At 31.5% G+C, this 25839-nt stretch overlaps 1 protein-coding gene across 1 annotated transcript; it reads left to right on the plus strand.

Moving 5' to 3' along the window:
- The first annotated feature begins 2735 nt into the window (after positions 1-2735).
- Positions 2736-4547, plus strand: LOC108478713 (transcription factor MYB20-like). Its single transcript, XM_017781188.2, has 3 exons — positions 2736-3044; positions 3126-3255; positions 3583-4547. Exons 1-3 carry the CDS (start codon positions 2912-2914, stop codon positions 4253-4255), a joined length of 936 nt encoding a protein of 311 aa, XP_017636677.1. The 5' UTR covers positions 2736-2911; the 3' UTR covers positions 4256-4547.
- The last annotated feature ends 21292 nt before the right edge of the window (positions 4548-25839 follow it).

Consider the following 25839-nt stretch of genomic DNA (forward strand, 5'->3'; position numbering starts at 1 on the left):
TTCTTACATATATTTTGTAAATATATTAATGCACATATAAAATCATGTATATATAAAATTTGTTTTGGTATAAATTTAAAATATATATATATACATAGTCTATATCTTTATAATTATATTTTAAAGAATTAAATCAAATTTTTATCATTTTTCGGAGGCTAAAATGTAATTTTATTATTACAAATTTAAAATTTTAAGGTGTCTAACTAGAAATTTTTCATTTTAAAGAGAACTAAGGCATCTGCCAACCCCTAGATTCGCCACTGCCCATCATCATAAGTAGAAAACGACTACAAAACTATACTTCTTATAAAATAATTTATATCATACCATCTCAACCAAAGCTTCATTAATTTTTATATAAACTATAATAAACATAAATTTTTACCTCATATTATAAATGTAGTATAATTAATTTTTATTTAAATATCTATCAAAATTAATTGTTAATACCAGCTTAGTTTATAAAATCAATAAAGCTAATAAAAAATTGACTAACAACACTTTTAAGGTCTTCTTATAAACATATTTTCTATTTAAAAGATTACAAAAAGTATCTATCATTTAATGAATATCACAATCTATGTCCATGAAAATTAACTAAAACAAATTAAAACCCCACATAAAATAATTTTTTGAAAGTGACAGACAATCAAGATTTAAATTTTTCTGAAAATTTTATATATGCCAATATGATATTATTATTGTTTTTCATACTTTTTTTAAAAATTTAAAATGAAACACAAGAAGCAAATATGTGTATTTTTATATTAAGTCGTCGCAGCTGATAGCTTCAAGTCAACCCTATAGAAGTTGACGTATCTCTTTTTATTCAGTTCACATAATAAACCTACACTTCCGGAAGCTTCATGCCAACGGTTAGCATATATATATAGTTGTATGCATGTGAAAACTACTTATTTTAAATACAAATTTTTTAAAATAAGATTTAATAAATGATAAAATATATGATTTAAAATTGATTAATTATAACATATGAAATATTTATGATATTAAAATTAAATAAAATAGCTTAAATTAAAATTTAAACACGTAAATATATCATATTAAGAATACTAAATATATTACAATTTTTATCATTGTGTTGTTATCAATATTGAGTTAGTATCAAGTTGAGTTGTGATATCAACTTAATCAACAACAATATATCGAGTTGAGTTGTGACATCAACTTAATCAACAACAATATCAATATATATAATTGATGGAGGTAACAAAATATGCATAATAATAAGAAAATGTAAATATCATTTTAAAATAAAGCATTAATTCAGTGATAAAATTAAATGTTTTATTGATATAAATATTGGGGGTTCAAATCTCACTATATCTAAATGATTTTCGTAATGCCTCTATTCGAGTTAATATTTAATTGACTTGTGACATTAAATTTTTACTACGAAATTTGCTTTCGTAGGGATCAACAATGATGGTAATCACCCAATGGTTGAGGCAATTTGGAAGTTAGTTGTTCAGCTGAAAATAAAGATTTTTAGTTGGCTGGCATGGAGAGATAGAATTATGTCCAACCTGAAAACAAAGTTGTAGCATGTGCGGACTTGTAAAAGAGGAAGAAAGGAGTAAATTCAATGCTAATGCCCATGAATCAGTGTACTATAATTTAGTGAAGTCTAAGAACAGAAAGGGTTGGGGACTGCACTTTTCACTTACCTTAATCCCTCAATTCAAACAACAAAACTTTATTCTTCATCCTAACCATTCACTTTTACAAGAGAATAGTGGATAGAATAATTATCTATAATAATATTTATTAATTAAAAAAAAATTCTAATCAGAATTGACATTGAAATATTATTATAGAGATGGTATCCCAACAACAATTCCACTGCAAAATGCCGGAGAAATGAGTAGTCAAAATTCCAAGAAACCATTCTAATCTTACAAGTACCCAACACAGTAGAATTATCCGATTAATGCTCCCTATATCATACCAAATTTAGACTGCTGGATATGAAGGTCGCAGCCAGTTGTAATGCAACAAGTAACCGACGATAGCTTAAATTAGCAGACGCCTTTTCTTATCAAATTTATTAAGAATCTAAACAGGTAGAAAATAGCATATAAAAACCTTAAAGCCAGGCATGAAATCTCTATACCATTTTTCCGAGCCTGCATGTTCAGTGAAGCTACTTCCCCTTTATAATTGAAATATAACTATCAACTTAAATTTTTTACTACTTTCACATATTATTTTACCTTTTTTAAGCGTCAGAATCTAAATTTCTGATTGTGTGACGATCCTTGTATGGTAAAGTTGTGATTGTTTTGGGTTCTCCTCTAGGAAGGAGATCAACCGTAGAAATTAGACTATGGAACCATCACACAAAATTAAACAAATCTTTGTTAATATATAAATTAGTCTACAAGCAAAAGTTAAAATAATAATAATAAAAGAAGAAACTCGTCTATAATCTTTCTTACCAGATATCCATCTGTCCATCCCTAGGTTAGATATTGTTGGGTTTTTCCAAAAATAAATATTTTACTTTTACTTTTACTTTGATGTTGTTAATTCCAGTCTATATCTTGAAACTGAAGGTGGAAAAAGAATAAGAAAAAAAAAAAAAAGATTCTGAAAGTAACATCGCACGTGTGTTACGCGTCGTTTCATTGATATACACGTGTATAAACCCACACAGGGGAAGTGGGGGGAATTCAGTTATATATATATGAAGGTGGGAGCTTGTGTATGTGCTTTGTTATTATCAGTGCATCAAACATCGAAGAGAGTTCCAGTTTCTTGCTCTTGTTTTATCTCTTGGATCATCTGCTTTGTTCTAATTATTTCATTTCATTTTCTGGATAGAGTTTTGATATTTTTGAGAAACCCATTGTTTGATAAAACACTTGTTTTTAATATACATATAAAGATGGGAAGACAACCATGTTGTGAGAAAGTTGGGTTGAAGAAAGGGCCATGGACTGCTGAGGAAGATAAGAAGCTAATCAGCTTCATCCTCACCAATGGCCAATGCTGTTGGAGAGCTGTTCCTAAGCTTGCAGGTCTCTCTCCCATTCCTGTTTTCAGAAATTTATGCAATGTTTTAAAAAGCAAAAATGAAGATGTTTGATGTGTGATTGCAGGATTGTTAAGGTGTGGAAAGAGTTGCAGGTTGAGATGGACAAATTATTTAAGACCAGACCTGAAAAGAGGACTTTTATCTGAATATGAAGAGCAAATGGTGATTGATCTTCATGCTCAACTTGGAAATAGGTTAATTACCCCATCTTCATTTATTTTTCTACCAAAGACATTATGGTTATTATTATTATGTGGTTATGATTTTCCTTGAAAACAACTCCATCTTTCACAATCATTTCCATCCAAATCTCACATGCTTTAGAAATTGCACTTTGAATTTTATTAAATATATTTGATTTATAATTATCCAAACCTCTTTTACATGGACCTCTCTTGTGGTTGCAAAAAAGTCATCCTTCTTTGTAGTGGTCTCAAATTTCAACTCATTATTTTACTTTATATTATCACGCTTGCTGCTTTTCTTTTTTCCTTAAAGAAATTGATTTTTGACATTTTCAGATGGTCTAAGATTGCCTCTCATCTCCCTGGAAGAACTGATAATGAGATCAAGAACCATTGGAACACTCACATCAAGAAAAAGCTGAGGAAAATGGGCATTGATCCTCTCACCCACAAGCCACTATCAACTGCTGAAGAGCAGCCAAAAGAGCAAAAGAAGCAAGTTCCAAAAGTTGACAAATCCATACAGCCTGAAACATCCTCACAGTCCACTATAACTAAAGCAAAAGAGGAAGATACGAGAATGACAAGCTCATCATTTGACCCAATGGATATGACGACGAACAATGAAAACATTGATGGTTTTTGTACCGATGAAGTTCCATTGATTGAACCCCATGAAATCTTGATCCCTGGCCCTGCTGCACCCTCAACATCTTCTTCTTCTTCTTCTTCTTCATCATCATCTTCTTCTACTACTCATTCTCCCAACTTCCTACAACAATTTCACTACTTCCCTGCAGATTTTGAATGGCCTTCAGATAACAACACCAACAAGACCGATAGCAACAATTTGAGCTTGTGGGATACTGATGATTTCAGCGGTTGGGATTTGCTGATCAATGATGATGATAATCATACAAAGCTAGCTCTTGATTCATTATCATCTCCTCTATTTCAGTGCCTAAGAATGGGCTTTGATCAAGATTCTCAGACATATCCACTTTTATGATTTTTGTTTTCACTTTGATTTTTATCATGTGTTTTCTTTATTTCTTAGTTTCTCCTTTTATTTTTAATGTTTTCATAAAATATAATTTTTTTAAGTTGGCATAATAGTTAAAGTGTTCGTAACTCCAAATGTGACTTAAATTTGAGTCGCGCTATTCATATTATTGTTAGAGTTTTACTCTCCTTTTAGAATTCACCAAAAACAAATATATATATTTCTTGTTTTCCTATTGTATATGGTAAGTTGAAAGACGAATTCAAAGAATTTTGAGTTAAATTTAATATATTAAAAAGTGTTACAAATAAATGTGAATGTCCATATTCTAACCCCTTTATTTATAAGGTAACTCATTCATTATGCAAGTTGTTTAATGTGTTAATGAAGCACTTAAATAAGCTACATTTATTTATTGCATTGAATTTCAATTTACTTATAAATAGTACTCATTCGTAAATGAAAAAGAGATAAAGAGAAAATTATCTGTTACTTTAAGTATTTTTTATTTGATTATTTTATAATACGTTATCAACACGAGCTTCTACGAGTTCATAGTGAAGTTCACGTCATTTTGACTTTATATAATTTGCTTGTATAACTCCCGTTAAACTATATACGATATAACGTATTTTCATAATTCTTTTATTTTATTTTTAGATAAAATATTTGCTTTGGGTAACATTTTCACATTTATTTTTACAACTAAAATCTAATAACGATAATTATATATACATTTTTATTAAAATAAATTTCAATTAATTTAATTTGTGTTAAGTTATTATTATGACTACTCCTCTCTATGCCAATATTTGACATACATATTATTATTTAGCAAATTTGGTATACATGTAACTTTATTTTACAATTGAGAATGCTTATTATTTTACTAATATTTTTTATTTTGATTTAAGTGATTATAATGTCAAATCTTGCCAAACTTGAATTTGCGGCTTTAGACATCTCAAGCAAGAATTATTTATCATGGGTGTTAGATGCTGAAATTCACCTAGATGCTAAAGGTATAGGAAATACTATATTAGCATATGAAGAAGCATCTAATCAAGACAAGGCAAAAGAAATGATTTTCATCCGTCATCATCTACCCAAAGGATTAAAAGTGAAATATCTCACTGTAAAAGACCCTCTTGAGTTGTGGAAAAATTTAAAAGAACGATTTAACCATCAGAAAATGGTGATACTCTCTAAAGCTCGTTATGATTGGATGCACTTACGGTTGCAAGATTTTAAGACTGTAAGTGAATACAATTCAGAACTTTTCAAAATTAGTTCTCAACTAAAATTACGTGGAGAAAACATAACTGATGAGGACTTGTTAGAGAAAACATTTTCAACCTTTCATGCTACTAATGTGCTCCTATAGCAGCAATACTGTAAAAAAGGTTTTAAAAGGTATTCTGAATTGATTTCATGCCTTTTGGTGGCTGAACAAAATAATGAGCTATTGATGAAAAATCATGGAATTCGTCCCACTGGTTATCCATCATTCCCTGAAGTGAATGTAGCAGTACACAATAATTATGAAAATAGAAAATATAGAGGTCGTGGCTGTGGTCGTGGACGTAGTGGAGGACGTGGTCGAGGATGTATTAGTAATCGTTATCATGGTGGTCATAACACTAATACTTCTAACCACCAGAAAAATAATAACAATCAAAGACAAGAAAGAAGTGGTCAAAATAATCCTTCAAAGATTGTTGAAAACATATGCTACCGATGTGGTATGAAGGGGCATTGGTCACGTACCTATCGTACATCTGAGTATTTAGTGCAACTTTATCAAGCATCCATTAAAAAGAAGGGAAAGCATATGGAGACAAATTTTATATCCCAAAATGATGAAATTGAGGCAAAAGATTAAGATAGTCACTATAATACTAAAACTGACCATGCCTACGAGGGTGATAAATTTAATGACCTTAATAATATAACTCACCTAGATGTGGCAGATTTTTTTGAGAATCATTAAAAAAATTGATGTTATTTTGACATTTTTATGTTGTTTTAAGTATTTTTATTTTCTTGCATAAAGAATAATAATTTTTATATTTAATAAATATTAATTTGCAATGTTTCTCATATTATATTTTGTTTTTTTACGAAGAATATGAATATTCAACAAAATTTCGATGGACCCAAAATCAATGGAGACATGTGTCTTGCAGATAGTGCTACAACACATACGATACTCAAAGATAAAAAATATTTTTCTCATTTGACAATAAGTAATGCCCATGTTAATACAATTTTAGGTAGTTCAAAACTTATTGAAGGCTCTGGAAGAACTATTGTAATATTACCTAAAGGTATAAAATTTGTCATTAATGATGCTTTATATTCCACTAAGTCTCAAAGAAATTTATTGAGTTTTAAAGATATTCGTCTTAATGGATATCATATTGAGACTATGAATGAGAAAAATATTGAATATTTATATATTACAAATGTTGAATGTGGAAATAAATATGTTTTGGAAAGGCTACCTGTTTTTTCATCAGATTTATATTTTACACATATTAGTGCAATTGAGTCACATGTTACTACAAACTAGAAGTTTGTAGAGCCACATACTTTTACTATTTGGCATGACCAATTAGGCCACCCTGGATCTATTATGATGCGAAGAATCATCAAGAATTCAATTGGACACCCATTAAAGAACCAAAAAATCCTTGATTATCTTGTGTCGCTTGTTCTCAAGGAAAATTGATTATTAGCCATCACCAGCTAAAGTTGGGATTGAATCTCCCGTATTTCTGGAACTTATTCAAGGTGATATATGTGGGTCCATTCATCCACCATGTGGACCATTCAAATATTTTATGGTATTAATAGATGCATCTAGTAGGTGATCACATGTGTCTTTATTATCGACTAGCAACCTGACATTTGCGAGACTACTCGCACAAATAATTTGATTAAGAGCACAATTTCTAGATTATGCAATCAAAACTATTCATCTTGATAATGCTGGTGAGTTTACATCCCAAGCTTTTAATGATTATTGTATGTTAATTGGGATAAAAGTTGAACATCATGCGGCTCATGTTCACACACAGAATGATTTAGTTGAATAGTTTATCAAACGCCTCCAACTAATAGCTCGACTATTGCTTATGAGAACAAAACTCCCTGTTACAGCTTGAGGATATGCTATTTTGCATGCAGCAGTGTAATACCCCTATACCCGATCCAAATGTACAGATCCGGTATAGGGGTGTTACATTTATTGGTATCAGAGCTTAGATTTTCTGATTTCTGGGTAAAGAACGAGTCTAGAAGTACATGTCATATAGAATATATCGATGTGATGAGATGTGATATTAATATTAGAAGTATTGATAAGTTAGAAAATATGAATTGTTACTGATAAGGAAATAATTTTGAATTAGTTAGTAATGACTCAAGAGGGAAATAGATAAATACTGAAATTTGATAAAAACTTATTGTTGTCATAGATATTGGAAGAAATGGCAGTAAATTTGATATTGCCTGATGAGATAACAACTTCAGCGCAGAGGGTGGAAGTTGATAGGATGATGAGAAAAGTGCAAGATTATATAGTGAAATCAGAAGAAGACATTGTTCAACATCTTATTACTAGAAATCGAAAGATGCAAGAAGTGTTATGGAATGGTCATGAATTGATTAGAAAGAATAAGGTGCAATACCTGACCCTTAAAGGAACATTAATAGAACGAGATTATCAAATGATTTTAGATCAACTTTGGAAGACATTGCTACCGCAAACTTATTGGAATATAGTTATATGCAACGTGAAGTTTATAATCTCTGAGGGAGTAAGGAAAATAGTGAGACAAATAGTAGGTTTACGAAAGTTGAATTGGAAACAAAGTGTCTTTGACATGCCATGGATGGAAAAATTTGTTAGGAAATTACCAATAGAATTTTTAGATTCAATACCCGTTATAAAGATGGAAGAGGAAGAAGATCCTAAGGAATTTCCAAATTGGATCGTAGAAGATAAATTTGAAGAGAATTGCGAACCTAATATAGAGAATTTTCCGGGGAAAGATACAGAATCAGAGATGGAAGAAGATGTAGAAATGGATTTAAGTGGTTAAAAGTAAAAGTTAGGGACTAGTGAATATGAAGGAAAAGGAGTATATATGTATATATAGTTGTACATGTATAGAATGAGAACTTAGAAAGCTAGAGCCTTTGAATGAAAAGTTTGGTATGTTAATATAAGGTTAGTCTTTTGGAAATAAAAGAGATAATAGAAATATGAGAAGTAGAATAGAATAATAATATTTTCCAATTATGAAGATCGAAAATGAATTTTTTTAAGAAAGAAGTATAGAAAGAAATAAAGATTTTAGTTAAATAAATAATCAATATTAATAAGAGAATAAGAGAAAATAGAGGTTTTTGAATGAAAAGAATATAATAAGTCTAAGAGATTGATGGTATATAACATTATAGTATACTAATAGAGATAAGTTATAGTTAAGAATCATAGTATTTTGGTTAAAAAAAGTGAAAATTATCAACGATATATTTTTAAGGTATAGATTCTAGTGAGAAGATGAATTGGAGATTTTCTTGAAAAAGTACGAAAAGAAGAAAAGAGAAAATAATTAGGTAAAAGAGTTATGATAAGTTCAATTTTATCACGTTCAACTAAGCAAAGAAACTTGAGAATCTGTACTTGTTTACAAACAAGAAGAGCAAGATAAAATAGGATCTCACGGTATTACCAAGGCAAGTATTAAAGGTTTAAGGAAAAGAACTATTTGACCCTGTGATAAATGCGAAAAATCTCATTAAGGTGAATAATGGATGTTTTCTGGAAGATGTTATAAATATGGCTATAAGAGACATAGAATAAAGGATCGTTCAAAATTATTGAGAAAACCAAGGAATAGTCTGTAATGGGTATTAATAAGAGGATAAATTGAATTTTAAAATATATATATATATAGTTGAATAGTAACAAGAGAACGTATTATTCGGGAAAGAAGAAGAGATGAAGTGATATTAATGTTTGACAATAGAAAAAGGTTTATAAGGAGAAGAAATAGTGAAAAGTTAGAGGATCTAGAAAAAATTTTAAGATCTAATGGTGAATGAGTATAAAAGAAAATAAGTTACAAAGTCTGTGAATAGATAAGCATGTGTTTGTAGTAAAATAATTTAAAGTTATGAATAAGTAAATGTTATTTAGTTTCAGTATAGAGATCTAAAAGACTAATTCTTAGAGATAAGAATGAAAAGATACATTAAGAATAAAAGGAGTGTTCTTTAGAAATTTAAAATTATGGAATAATAATAAGATTTATGATATGAGTAAGAAGTGAAGAAATTTGTAGGCTACTAACAGTTTAATATAGAGATTTGAAAGACAAATAGAAATTTCAGAATCATGAAAGTGATAAAGGAGAAAAGATAGAATTTAAAATTTATGATAGAAGATATGAATGAAAATATAGAGAAATACTTGTGATAAAAAATCAAAATAAATTATAGAAGATAAGAATAAAATTGACCATGAAAAATAGTGTAAGTATTTTAGAGAGCATAAAAAGGTAGCAAAATGATTTTAAGAATTAGCAAATAAAGAGTGATTTAAAGTGTGAAAAGAAGAAGAAGAAGGAATATGCAAAGTTGTAAATTGTGTAATAAAAGAGGTAAACTTTGGAAAGGATAGTTACCTCAAGGAGACTATTAGCAGCGGCCAAGCCAATAGATTTCTAAAGGTTTGGATTAAGAGTAATAACTCTGATCTATAACTGGAATAATCATTGTTTGCCTCAAAAAGAGAAAGAAAAGAATGGAAATAAAAATGAGAATATAAAAGTATAACAAAGTAGAGTTTAAAAAAATGTTAAAAAGAATAGTGTCGTGATTTGTATGAGATAGTTGTGATCAGAATAATAATAAAAATAAATGAAAAGAAAGAATAGAGAATGAATATAAATGATAAGCTAGGTAAAGCTAGGTAAATATATGCAGAAAGGAACTATAGAATTATAAAGATGATTTTAGGAATATTAAATGAAGAAAAGACTTTTGGTTAAGTGGAAAGAAAAGAAATAAGAAATCAATTGAGTAAAAAGGAAATATAGGATTATAAGAATAACTCCAAAGATAATCTACTAAAGGTTTTTGATTCTTATGGAAAGAATTTTTGCATTTATAATGATGCTCCTTGAACTGTTTTAGTTGTGTTTTAATGCAAGACTGGAAGTGATTGCTTATGTATTTCGTCAACCAAAAATGCATGAACACAATTATTTGACACACAATTTAGAACTAGCTGTTATGGTTTTTGCTCTAAAGACTTGAATACAGTATTTGTATAGGGAAAATATTATATTCATACCGATCATAAGAGTTTCAAATATTTTCTATCTAAAAAAAAAAAGTTGAATTTAAGATAGCGTTGTTAGATAGAGCTTTTGAAAAAAAAATTTGATTGTGTTATTGATTATTACACTGATAAAGCTAATGTTATAGCTCATGCATTAAGTAAGAAAACAACAATTGAATTGCGAACAATGTTTACTCAACTTAGTATCAATGATAATGAAAATTTATTGGTTGAATTAAAAATCAAATCGGTGATGTTGAACACATTAAGTCAGCGCAATTAAAAGATGGCAAATTGGTGAAGTAAAAGAGGGTTCCTTTAGTGAGAGTATTATGGAAAAGTCATAATGTGAGGAAGCAACTTGGGAATCGGAAGAAACAATGAGAGTTCAATATCCTCATCTCTTCTCAGGTAAATTTCGAGGACAAAATTTATTAAGGGGGAGAAATGTAATGACCCAAAGTTCATGGGCATCGAAAAAAGTATATTATCGGGCCTCCGTCTTTGTAAACCGAATTCATAAATATTTATTAGAAGTAATTATAAGTCTAGGGGTGTGTTTAAATTAGGTTTTGATTAAGTGAATTTAGCTTAATTAAGAGAAATTAGGAAAAAGGATTAAATTAAATAAGGTGTGAAAGGCTAATTATAGATTAAAAGAAAATAAGAGGGACTAAATAGGCAATTAAGCCTATTCCATTAAATGGGTGGCAAACACTTATAAAAACCTAATTTATATTTTTTAATTAAATATTATTTAACTATAATATATATTATTATATTATAATATTGTAATTTATATTAATTATAAATAAGATATTATATTATGAAAGAAATAAATTTATGCCAAATGTATGGTGATGATAATGTATATGTGTAAAATACATATTAATACACTTATAATTTATTTATATATTTCTTAAATAATAAGTAAAAGATATTATTATTATTATTATTATTATTATTATTATTATTACAAATTAAAGAAAGATAAATGTATGGTGATGATAGTATACAATTGTAATAATATATATGTATACATTTGTAATACAAATATTTATTTAAGTAATAGATATTTGTTAAAAATATATTATAATGTATAATTATAAATAGGTAAATAAGATAATGGAAATGAAAAAAGAAAGAAACAAAACAAAAAGAAACAGAGAGCAAACGAAAATAGGAAGGAAAGAAAAGGGAAAGAAGGATAAAGGGAAAATTTGAGATTTCAAGCTTGAAGTTTAATTGGTAAGTTAAATTAAGTCATTTTCTAGTAATTTTTGAGTTTTTGGAATCCTAGAGATAAATACTATTTGATTTATGTTGAAATTTTGAAACTTAGTAGATTATTAGATGTTGTTCATGTTGAATAAATTGAAGTGTTAGGGGTTAAATTGATATAATTTCAAGTTAGAAGTGAAAAAGGGATTAAATTGTAAAATAAATTATAGGTTTTGAAATGATAGGGACTAAATTGAGAGAATTTCAAAATTAGGGACTATGGTGAAATTTGAAAGTGGAAATTAGTCTAAAGTGGGATTTAAATGAAAACATGAAATTAGTTTTAAATAAAATAAAGTTAGTTTTGATTAATGGACTAAATTGAAATGTGAGCAAAGGTAGAGTATAAATTGAAATATTGAATATGAAAATTGTAGTATATTGATAAATTTTAATTGTTTCAATTTCCATAGCTAACGTTGAGTCAGAGATCTCGGTTAAGAAAGGAAAGGACCTAATTGAAGAAAAAGGAAAAGAGAAGGCTAACGAGTGAAGGAAGAATAAAATACATCATCTCAACCTTTTGTTGTAAGTACTACAAGATTTTTAAATTATCTTATTTAAATGCTTATATTACGGTATAAAATTACTTAGAATTAAAAATTAGATTATGGAATTATGAAATTTATTTAAGAAAATTATAGGTGGAAAATAAAAGAATATATGAATTTTGTAATCCAAATTACAATTATTTCCTAAGTTGTGCAAAATTAAGGATTAAATCGTAAATTTGGGAAATTTTATATTAGAAATAGAAAAGTGAAGTGCATAACACTTAGAATGAGAAACATTGATGTTGTAGTGTATTTTGGAATATTAATAAGTATTGAATTATGTTATATGTGTTATTAAAAGTAAAATATATTGCTACATGAAATTTTGTTCTAAGGACTAAATTACAAAATATATAGAAGTGATATCTGAAATACATGATAAGGATTATTAGTGAATTATGGGTGAATATTGAATTTAGAAAATTTATTACATTAAATATAGTGAAGATAAAAGTATATGGATTATTGTTATAAGGATTAAATTGTAAAGTATGTAAAAGCATTATACGAAAAGTGTAAAGGAGATGTGTGCATGATATAATTTGCCCAAGTAGACGAGATTAGACTATTAGGATATTAGTGGCATGCCATTAAGGAACCTTGTGCACTCTCTGATTATTAGCACATTAGTGCTCTCTGACTAGCACATCTGTGCTCTCTGTTCATTAGTGCATAATAATGCACCTCTGTATTTATTCTGTATATACAATGTGTTCTATAAAGTCTACTTTGGGCTAAGAATATGAAATGTTAACAAAAGTGAAATACCAATGTGTTAAGGTAAGTGTGATAACTTACAAAAAGATAAGTTAAAATTTTTTTTTATTAAAAATAGGGCATAAGTGAAGAAACTTATATGTGTACAAATATGTATTAATTGAATAAGTTTTAAAATATTTTGTTATGATTTATTTTCATATTTATTCTTGTACTGCTTACTAAGCCTTCACCGGCTTAACGCGTTTATTTTTAACGTGTAGGTACAGTTAGACTCTAAGAGGTAAAGTCGGGTTAGAAGATTTCTCATCTCATCACATCCTCAAGAGCTTCAAAAGTAGGTATCATATTTTGAATTAAAATGGCATGTACATAGGTAAACTAAATGTGGTTGATCTAAGTTGAAAATAATATGTTTAAATATTTAAATTAAACGGTATCTAGCCATAACCATTCTGGCACCAAATGTAATAGTCTTATACTGGATCTGTAACATCCCAAACCCGGCCCAGACGTTATGGCTGAATTCGACGTGCCACATTGAAATTTAAAATCCATGTTTCGTTTTTAGTGTTTTAAAAACCGACTTTTGTTAAGCTAACAAAGTGAATGGAAGCTGGGCACCAGGTAGGTATCCATAACAGAGGAGGTGAGCCATGAAGGCTACTTAAGTACCAAGCTCTTCGATTGGATCCAATCCTAGACATGCCCACAACCATTGCCACACTTGGTTATAACGAGTTGAAATTTATTTGAGTGGATATCTTTGACAAACCAATTAATCGTGATGTTGTGTTATTTGAAAACGAGTATCATTTTGAAAACGTGCCCTAAGTCTAGCCCATTTGAATTATTATCAACCAGTTTAAAGTTACTAAAATAAAATAATCCCAAAAAAGAGAAGAAAATAAAGTTAAAATGGCCTTATTACAACCCAAAAATAAATAATAAATAAGGTAAACTTAAGAAAACCAATCACTTATTTCAAAAGCCCAAAAGCTATCACTGTGGCCACTCTGAATCCCCTCCGGCTCTAAGCCCCCACATCAAGGCTCACCTGCAAGGTTAAGAAAGGGGGTGAGTTTGGAAACTCAGTGTGTAAAGTATCCCAACCAGAGCCCAAATCAGTCCAAGCTTTACTGGGCCTAAGCCCTATTCAGAATTTAGTGTTAACTGGGTCTTAGCCCATATCAATATTAATCTGGGCCATAGCCCCTTACAGTATAGAGTATATTAGGCCTAGCCCATATCAGTATCAATCTGGGTCGTAGCCCTATTACTAGTCGAGATATATTGGGCCTTGGCCATATTAACACAATTGGGCCCATTTCAATACAGTTGGCCCATAACAAAACAGCCTCATATGATTAATGCATGATAACCCCATCCACCTCGCACTTGCCTCCGTCCATCCTACACTTCCCGTGGGGAATAAATCACCCACGCCATCCCTACACTTTACAGTGTTAGCAGGATTCATGCACTAACTATAATCCGCAAGAAAGTCGCTTATATCGTAATATGTGGCACGACCACCGAGCAGGTTCTTCCTCCATAACATAACCCGGATCCCATGCAACAGATATACATGTCATGGCATACAACAAACAGAATCAAAATATCATGCATTTCAGTCAAAATTAACCCTAGGGGTATAACGGTTATTTTGCATCTAGGGGTAAAATGGTAATTTTCATACTTAGGGGTAGTTTAATAAAATTTACTATTCTAGAGTTTACATACATATTCTAACCATTAACACATTAACAGAAGCACTCACCGAGCGTTTTTACCGAATTGGGCCCGTTGGCCCACTAACTCATTTTCGGCCCATTAAGCCCAAATATACCGAAGTGCACGAAATTGCGCACTCTGCAATCATACTGCTTGCGATTGCCAAAATTAACCACCAAACCACCTCACAAGCACTCGCACGCTCGCAAGTTCACAAATGCCGGTTTTTCAGTTTTTCGGCTTTTGCCGATCTAGTCTATGAGTGGGTGTTGTTTACACACCTGTTTGCGACGAAACGCTGACGAGTTCCACACACGAACTGACTACAATCAATTACTAATACGTTAACTATGAATCTATAGCAACTTATCTGCAAAACTCGTTACCAAAAATTGACCATTAACACTTTAGGCACTAGTGTTCTTACCTTTGCCGAAATATGAACTAGATCCAGATTCAATCGTTCCAATTATCCAAGCCTTCGATCAGTTGCCTTTAATCCACACTATAGGAAAACAAATCAAATATCACCACTAAACCCATTGATTACAATCAACAGGCACCCTTTGCATATAGGAGTTTTTCGGCTTTTACCTTAATTCATGAATAACGAAAGAAAGATTCGAGCGTTTACCTATATCATTATGACACTACTCCCAATCGATTGTAGATCCAACCACCGCACAAGAAGGGAAAATACTCAACCAAGGGTTCGGCCTTTGCAGTACCTCAAAATAGTAAGATTTCGATTTTGGAAGAAAAGATACGAGGTTTGGCTTCAATGGAAATTCAGCTAACCAGTTTTGTTGAGGATTTATAAGAGAAAAGAAGAAGAAGAATATGAAGGATTTAGGTTCGGAAAAAAGATAGGATGAAAATCGACAAGAAGAGAAAGAAAACAAAAGAGGGGAAGAGATGAGAGAAGGAAAGAAAATAGAAAAGGAGAGAATTGTTCAGCTTTTGGGAAAAATAGAAAAGAATATGAGCAAAAGAAATAAGATAAGATTAGAATAAAATAAAATCCTTTTCCAATTTTAATTCCTTCCTTATCTCCTTAATTCATGGCCAAATTCAAAGTTTGAATTTAATTCAAACTCCCTACTGCTGAGCAGCAGATCCACCGCTTCACCAACTCCTCCCGGTGCTAGTAGCGTTTCAATACTCAGACGGTCCTCAAGACGCTGCTGCACAAAAAAGAAGCACCTTTTTGCGCATAACGCTGTTCAAACCTGGGACCTCCAGGTTGCCCAACACGCTGTTGGCCACTGGGACACGCATTTGTTTTCAATAATATACCATCACATTTTATCTTAAGGGTTACCTGCTGAAGTCCCGTTCATTTTAAAAATATAATATTAAAACATACCTTCGCTTGGACTCGAACCTGTACCCTTGTGAAACTCCTAGCACCCTACTGCCACTATGCCATAAGCTCTTTTTATGTTAAATTATATTCGTAACTCCTCTTAACCCTTATTCTAACGTCAATCTGCATATTAAAAAAAACACCCAAATTGCGCACGACGTGCCTTAAACCCAGGCACCTCTTCCGCCCTCCTAACATACTTGGCCACTAGGCCAGAAGCTTGCTTCTGACATGAATTAGCCTGAACAATTAATAAGGCCTACCTGCGACAGCCTTTGGTTTTTTTAAAATAAAAACCCACATTTGCGCACGCAGGGAGTCAAACCCCTACTCCCCTTCCTACTGCTTAACACGCCTAACCACTAAGCCGAACTCCTCCTCATGTCCAATTTTAGCCCAACTTATTAATAAACCTTAATGCCCAGATCCCCTAAAGAAAAAAAAATAATAATTTTTGCTAGAGTCTTGGACCGAATTTTTCCCACACTTTAAATACTTCTAAATTTATTTAAAAACTAAAATAATAATAATAATAACCATAATAATGAAAATTTCAAATACGATAATATATATATATATATTTTCCTAATAATAATAATTATAATTTCCATAAATCAATAAAAATAGATACAGTAAAATTTTCTAATAATAATTTAATTTAAACACTAAATTAACAACAATAATTTTATAAATATATTTGTATCTAATAATTATAATGATAATAATTTTCACAAAAATTAAAATATTAGCAATAACATAAATATTTTATCAATATATATATATTTTTTAAACACTAGTAATATTTAAAACTTCTCAATATTCAGGTTTTCTTCTATCCGAATCCCAGACTCAAAGTTCAACTCTTCTAGGCCCAATTTTTGGGGCGTTACAGGATCCGTACGTTTGGATCGAGTATAGGGGTGTTACAAGTAGCATTTGTACGCTTAAGGCCAACAAGTTATAATAAGGACTCCCATTACAATTGGCTTTTGGTCAAGAGCCAAACATTTTCCATCTTAGAATTTTTGGATGTGCAATATATGTTCCAATTGCTCCACTACAACTCACAAAAATGGGTCCTGAAAGGAGGTTGGAAATATATGTTGGTTATGAATCTCCTTCTATAGTTAAATATGTTGAACCATTAACTGGAGATTTATTTACTGCATGATTTATTGATTGTCATTTTGATGAAACAATATTCCCAACATTAGGGGGAGAGAAAATACAACTAGTAAAAAAAATTACATGGAATGGATCATCATTATCTCAATTAGATCTTCGCACAAGTTAATGTGAACAAGAAGTTCAAAGGATCATACATTTGCAAAACATCACCAATCAGCTACCAGATTCATTTACTGACCTAAAAAGAATTACAAAACCTCACATACCAGCTAAAAATGCTCCAATACGAATTGATATCCCAATAGGGCAAATTGTTAGTGCAAAAGAAAGTAATCCACGCCTAAAGCGTGGAAGGCCAATCGATTCCAAAGATAAAAATCATTGTAAAAGGAAAGGAGAAATTATTCAAGATGATAATATTGTGGAGGCAAGTGCCCAAGAAAAGGCCAAAGATATAACTAATCAAAAAACCCTAGAAGAGGTTCAGGTGCCTAAAAATGGTGATAACAAAGGACTCTCAATAAGTTATGTTACTTCAGGAAAAAGATGAAACTGAAAAAATATAGTTGTCGACAACAATTTTTCTTATAATGTTGCTATTGAAATAACAAAAGAAAATGAGGATCCTAAGCCTAAATCTATTGAGGAATGTAGAAATAGAAAAGATTGGCCAAAATGAAAAGACGCAATTCAAGCATAATTAAATTCACTTTTTAAACGTGAGGTTTTTGGACCTATAGTCTAAACAATTAAATATGCAAAGCCGGTAGGATATAAATGGATATTTGTGCGAAAATGAAATGAGAAAAATGAAGTCGTAACATATAAAGCACGACTTGTAGCACAAGGATTTTCACAAAGGCCCGGCATTGATTATGAAGAGACATATTCTCCTGTGGTGGATGCAATCACGTTTAGATACCTTATTAGTCTAGCAGTATGTGAAAAACTTGACATGCATCTAATGGATGTTGTTACAGCCTATTTGTATGGTACACTTGATAATAAAATTAGGTAAAAATCCCAGAAGGATTTATAATCCCTAAAGGATATAGAGTTTCCCGGGAAAAATACTCAATCAGATTAAAGAAAAGTTTATATGAATTAAAATAATCTGGATGTATGTTGTACAATCATCTTAGTGAATATTTGTTAAAGAAAGGTTATAAAAACGATCTAATCTGCCCATTTGTTTTTATAAAAAGGTCTGAATCAAAATTTGTGGTAATTGCTATTTATGTTAATAATCTAAATATTATTGGAACTCCTGAAGAGTTTCAAAATGCAGTAAATTATTAAAAGAAAGAATTTGAGATGAAAGATCTTGGAAAAACAAAGTTTTATCTTGTCTTGGAGATCGAGCATTTAAAAGATGGAATTCATGTCCATTGGTCAACTATTACGAAAAATATCTTAAAGAAATTTTATATGGATAAAGAACATCTAGGATTAGAAAACATTCCCATATAACAAGAATTTCTTCAAAAGATCAACAGCCATAGAAATTTTTTTCTGAGAACGGATAAATACATAGAACATCTCAGAAGAAATTGTTAAATCTATTCAGCCGTAACTGTCACACTCAGATATTACACATTTCAAATACCATTTCCCACAACTAGTTCTGCCTCACAAATTTCATGTTAGACCTTTCACTAAAGAAGACCAGTTTTGAATAAATTTTGATTTACACTTTTCTCGACCTTGTACCTGAGTAATTCAATTTACCAAAGTAAATTCATTCTTTAACTGAGACGGTGCATAGCTCCATCATCATAGCAACATCGTCAAAATCATCATATGACACAACTTTCTTATACATATACATATGTATATGACACAACTTTCATCATCATAGCAACATCGTCAAAATCATGTCATTCATTTCAGGCAACACAACATTCATGTTGGTTTACACCAATTTTTCAATTATCCCATTTAGACAAGTATACTTATGCATGCATCTTATGTTTTCTAGATAGCTTTACTTATCATTCATTTAATCAAATAAGTCATGCTCATGACATCACATAAGGGCCAAACAAACATGAATATTTGCATCACAATCGTAACTTTCACTTTGTGTATCATCATATACATATCATTACAATCATATAATTTAGCCCAAACAATTTAACATAGATAAGTTCATTTCGTTATAATTCTTTATCTCATAAAAATATCATTAACATTCATCAACATTCAATGTCCAATCAAGACAATGTCATTTTCATTCGTATCATGATATTATGAACCCTTACTCATACCTCTACGAATTTCCATTTATCCCATTCAACTTGTCAAGTAAGCCAAGTGCACTACATCATATGAGCATTAAGCAAATATAGATATTTATCACAACATAAACTTTCATATCACATGTTATCACATATATATATCATAAAATTTTATTCATATTTTTCTAAACCGAGACTTATCATAATCATAATTTTACTCAAATACCTTCAATCACCTTGAACATGGTCGGTGCAGCTCGGTTGGAGAGTACCTTTGTCTAAATAAGACAGTGCTCTTACGCTTCGGGAGACATCACACTATCACGGATCCGTGGCATGTATAACTAGACTTTTACACATGCTAGGTTAGTCCGAGAACCAACTAAACCATAGCTTTGATACCACTAAATATAACACCCCTTACCCATATCCAAGGCCGAAACAGGGTACGAGGCATTACCAGACTTAACCATACACATAGACGAAAATCGGGCTATAAAATTTCATTTAATTCAAAACTTTTCGAACACATGCATAAACTCATATTTAAAGAAATATAATGTGGAAAAAATGAGCACTTACACATCCATAATCATGCAATAACATGTCATTCACTTTAAACATATTTGTTTACCATCCTGTATATAATATACATTCTTACACTAACTAGAACTAGACATGCTAAATCTTACTCTCATTTTATACCATCAGAATGTAGTTACCAATTTGTCCATTAAACATCCATATTCAAGGCAACATTACTTATTTCCATTTAATTCATGATCCACTGGTCTGCATTTAACTTACCTGATGTATTACCAATCATGCATAACAAACAAAGCTAACTATATCATCACATCAAAACATAGGACATGGCATGATTAATTAAACTTACAAACCATAATGGATAAGAACCATATCTCTTGATCATATACGATGACTCAATGCAGACCGATACATATGGTCAAAGTCATAATAATAATACATATCACAAACCAACTTCCTATACATTCCACTCACTTGATATTTCTAATATTTGGATTAATTCTCCCAAAAATGATAGCTTGATAGTGTGATTTTGCCTCTGACGATCTCCAACCCCGAGCCGACCTGCCAAAACTAAAGAAGTGGAGAGGAGGGGAAAGCTTTACGCTTAGTAAGTCCATATGAAGTTTATAAGCAATTACCCAAAAAAAAATTTTTTTTAAAGTAAAACATCATAATCGTACAATTTACTCTTGTTTAGGTTAAACTGTTTTACCGAGTTACAGTTACAAATTCATTTATATCTGGAGCTATGAGACTCAAAATTAAATTTCATTAATTTTCCTTGAAACTAGACTCATATACCTTTCTCCCATAAAATTTCCATAATTTTTGGTTTAGCCAATTAATACAGTTTATTCATTAAAGTTTCCCCTATTTTTCTGTCCAATAGTTCTGACCTCTCTTCACTAAAAATTAATTTTCTCATAGTACAGAATTCTGATAATCCTCTCATCTGTCTTTATATAGAATAGACTCATCAAGGATTTTAATAATATAAATTACAACCAATAATTATTTTTATACAAAATTTAATGATTTTCTCAAATCAGAACAGGGGATCATGAAGTCATTCAGACTCTGTCTCACAACAATTTAAATATCTCATAATAGAAATTTCGATTGCATATACCGTTTCTTCTATGTGAAACTAGACTCATTGGGATTTAACCTCATATTTATTCAGCCCCTAATTCAATTTCTAAAATTTATAGTGAATTTCCAAAGTTGTACCACTGTAGTAACCCAAAACTGCCAAGGCTAAATTTACTCATTCATTACTATTATTCACCAAATCCATACAATATCATTTCATTCATAATCGTAAGAACACGTAATTATGCTTCATAAGCATAAATCCATAATCTCAATGTCATCAAGTATCAAGGACTTATTCCAAATCATGTCATTTTCATAATATTCACCAAATACTATATACATCATAGATCATCACATGTCAAGGCATCACACATAACTTTAGTGTACATACCTGTACAACTTGTAACATAACTCAAAAACATACTCACCAATGGCTTATCTCATTGGGATCATCAATGAATACTTCGCCATTTACCCGTTGAACACTCGGAATATAATCAGATACACGGAATGCATGCACAGAAGTGCCATGCCCACAGCTAGACAAACTCAATAGCCTGCGGTGTGCGCATCCATAAGTGAGCTCGGACTCAACTCAATGTGCTCGGATGTCTAGTTACATCCCACGAACTCGAACTCAACTCAACGAGTTCGGAACTCAAATATCCTAGTGACATGTCACTTGTATCCTAATCTATTCCTAAGGTTCAAACGGGATTTTCCTCGATTACATCTTTGTCGTCTTCCAAGGAATGTCGGAAACGATACTTGGTAGCATTTCATATTTATCAAGTAATTCACATAATTTTGCATACTCAACAATAACCACAAAGCATAATATTTCATAAGAATAATCATCATATCATATAGATAACGTTAAATTACTTAAAATGTCAATTATGTTACCAACATTTACACATGAACTTACATCTCATTTAATATCAAGGAAATAATATTAAATTACACATTGGATTATAAAAAAAATCATATGAACTTACCTCGTATGCAAAAATGGGCATTTTTACCGTTTTGTCTACAACCTGATATTTTTCGATTTTAGCCCGAATTTTGATTTTTCCTTGCTCTATCATTTCAAATATAGCCTAATTAGGACTCACATTATTCAAATTAACCCAAAATCATATTTTTTTCAAAATTACAATTTTGCCCCTAAACTTTGTCAAAATTACATTTTCCCCCTAGACTCGTAAATTAAACTTCATCCTATTTCCTTATATTTTATGACATGCTAATCATTTTTTCCTTTTATAGCAACATCAAATTCGCACTCTAACATGTACTTATGAACATTAGGTATTTTTACCGATTATGTCGTTTTACTCGTTTTCACGTAAAATCGCTTAGTAAAAGTTGTTTAACATAATTTCAAGCTTCATATTCTACCATAAAACATCAAAATAAACACATTTTACCTATGGGTATTTTTCCAAACATAAACCCTAGGTTAAATTATTGCTAGAATAAGCTTAACCAAGTTACTCAGATTTCAAAAATGTAAAAAACTTTAAAAACGGGGCTAGGGAGAACTTACAATCGAGCTTGGGAGTTTGAAAAAACCTTAACCATGGCTGTTGCTGGCAGAAATGGTTGAATGAAGAAGATGATAGCTAATTTGGCTTATTTCCCTTTTTAATTCTTTTAATTATTAGTTTACCAAAATACCCCTAACTTAAAAATATTTTATTACACCCATTTCATGTTTCATGTCTATTTTTGTCCAGCAATTAACCAATGGTCTAATTACCATTTAAGGACACTCAATTTAAAATTTCATAACAATTGGACACCTCTAGTATGTAGAACTCAACTTTTGCACTTTTTACGATTTAGTCCTTTTGACTAAATTAAGTGCCCGAGCGTCAAAATTTTCAAACGAAATTTTTATGAAATTATTCCGTGAAATCGTAGACCATAAAAATATAATAAAAAATAAAATTTTCATCGTCGAATTTGTGGTCCTGAAACCACTGTTTCGACTAGGCCCAAAATCAAGGTGTTACAAAGGCTGTATCAAAACGAGTGCCTGAATCAACACTGACTAAAGCTTCTCAAAGCTTGCTTGCTAATCATTAGTCCACTTGAAATGAATATTCTTACATAACAACTTTGTCAAAGGAGCTACAATCAAGGAAAACCCTTCCAAAAATCTTTGATAATACCCCGCTAGACCTAGAAAACTCTGGATCTCTAAGACACTTCCACTTAAGAATAGCCTCTATCTTTTTTGAGTCCGCACGGATACCCTCGAAAAAAACCACATGTCCTAAAAACATAACCTCCTTCAAATAGAACTCACACTTACTTAATTAGCATAGAACTTTCTCTCTCGGAGAATCTGCAAAACCACCCTAACATGCTAATCATGCTCAGCTTCGATCTTAGAGTATATCAGAATATTATTGATAAACAGTACAAAGAACTAATCTAGATTCGACTAAAACACTCTATTCATGAGATCCATGAATGCGGCTAGAGCATTAGTCAAACTGAAAGGTATAACTAGGAACTCGTAATAATCATAACGAGTCCTAAATGCAATCTTACACACATCAGATTCTTTCACTTTCAACTGATAGTACCCAGATCTCAAGCCAATCTTACAAAACATTAATGCCACTCGAAACTAATCAAACAAGTCATCGATCCTTGGCAACAAATACTTATTATTTATCGTTAGCTTTTTCAATTGTCGGTAGTCCACATACATTCTTATAGTACTATCATTCTTTTTGACAAATAACACGGTGAACCCTAAGGCGAGACATTGGGTTTTATGAATCCACTATTAAGAAGTTCTTGAAGTCGAACTTTTAGTTATTTTAGCTCATTCAATGTCATGCAATATGGTACAATGGACACCGGAGTTGTCCCAAGCAGAACCTCAATCCTAAATTCAACCTTTCGGTATAGTGATAACCTTGGCAGTTCCTCAAGAAAGACATTCGTAAAGTCCTTAATCATTCCAATTCCCTCCACAGCTGAACCAACAACATTTGTATCATGCACATAGGCCAAGTACACCTCACACCTTTTTCTAACCAGCTTTTCAGATGCCATAGTGAAATTACATTAGATAGGTAATCTCGACGCTTACCAACCATAACAATCTTCTTACCATCCACGGTCTTTAGAGTTACCCTCTTTGAAGCACAATCCAGATTGAATTGATGCTCTTCTAACCAATCTATGCCCAAAATCAGATCAAAATCTCCAAATAGTAACTCTATTAGATTAGCCAAACATACAACCCCCTGAATTTAAAGCGGACACGTCCTATGAACTTTATTTACTTGCACAGACTACCCCAACGGACTTACTACCAAGACCTCACTAGCAATTTCCTTAATATATATTCCCAACTTACAAGATACACTACTAGCAACATGCAAATGTGTGGAACCAACATCAATTAAAGCAAAGTACTGATAAGAATGAATAGTAAATGTACCTGCTATAACATCAGCTGCATCCCTGTCCTTGTGACGTCTTGTCACATATACTAGTGCAGGCTGCCTAGCCTCAATCTAATTAACACCTCGCCTTGGTGCCTTCTATCCATGACTACCACCATTACTAGCCCTAAACTGACCAGGATCCCTTGGAGGCTAAACCTGATCCTAAACCGGAGCTTGCATCAGCTCAGCTCAATGCGGACAATCCCTAATGCAAAGCTCTATGGACCCATAGTTTAAACATGCTCTTATCCTCTTCCAACACTTTCCTGAATGGCGCTTACCACAATTTATACAAATCTGATCTCGACTCAAATTCACTATTGCCTCAACCTACTGAGGCATGTCTACTCTAGCCCATTTCTTAGGTCGTGGAGCTATATAAGAAGAACCCAAATCTCCTTTATTCTGATTCTTATTTTGATTTTTTAATCCTCTCCACAACCTTAGTCTTCTCTATCAAATTTTAAAGACCCATTCCTACTATGGAGCTACCAAAACTTTCAGATCATAACCAAGTCCAGCCTCAAAACGAACACTCTTATCACAGTCAATAGCCACCAAAATTTGTCCATATCTACTCAGCCTTAAAAACTCAACCTCATACTCAACCATAGACATCTCGCCCTACTGAAGCCCGATAAACTCCAACCTACAAGCCTTGATATATCTCACCCCCACATATTTCTTCTAGAAGGAACTCTGGAAGAACTCTCAGGTCACACGTACAACCTGTGTGCTCCGCACCACAGACTACTGCCACAAACTACCACCACTAATAAATATCATTTCAAAGTAAAGATATCAAACTCTTCAACTTCTGCTCTGGGGTGTAGTCCAAATCGTCCATAATTCTCTCAGTAGCCTCTATCCAACACTTGGCCACTGTAAGGGTAATGTCAATGATACATTGAAAAACCTTAGCACTGTTAGACTGAAGTTGCTCAATCACTGACCCTTGGCCAACATATCTAGATTGGGCCCCAAAAACCCTTTACAAAACCCTAAACATAGCCTAGGACACTGTATAGTCCTTTATGCCTTGATTACCAATCTCAGTAGTTAGCATCTCAACTGTCTCACTTGTTTCCAAATTAGGCA

The sequence above is a fragment of the Gossypium arboreum genome, chromosome 12, assembly GCF_025698485.1.
Source record: "Gossypium arboreum isolate Shixiya-1 chromosome 12, ASM2569848v2, whole genome shotgun sequence".
Lineage (NCBI taxonomy): Eukaryota > Viridiplantae > Streptophyta > Magnoliopsida > Malvales > Malvaceae > Gossypium > Gossypium arboreum.

Excerpts from the sequence above, each read along its gene's own strand:
- LOC108478713 (XM_017781188.2), top strand. The coding sequence starts at position 2,912 with ATGGGAAGACAACCATGTTGTGAGAAAGTTGGGTTGAAGAAAGGGCCA. Across the intron at positions 3,045-3,125 it reads AGCTGTTCCTAAGCTTGCAG|GATTGTTAAGGTGTGGAAAG; the intron begins GTCTCTCTCCCA and ends GTGTGATTGCAG. Across the intron at positions 3,256-3,582 it reads CATGCTCAACTTGGAAATAG|ATGGTCTAAGATTGCCTCTC; the intron begins GTTAATTACCCC and ends TGACATTTTCAG.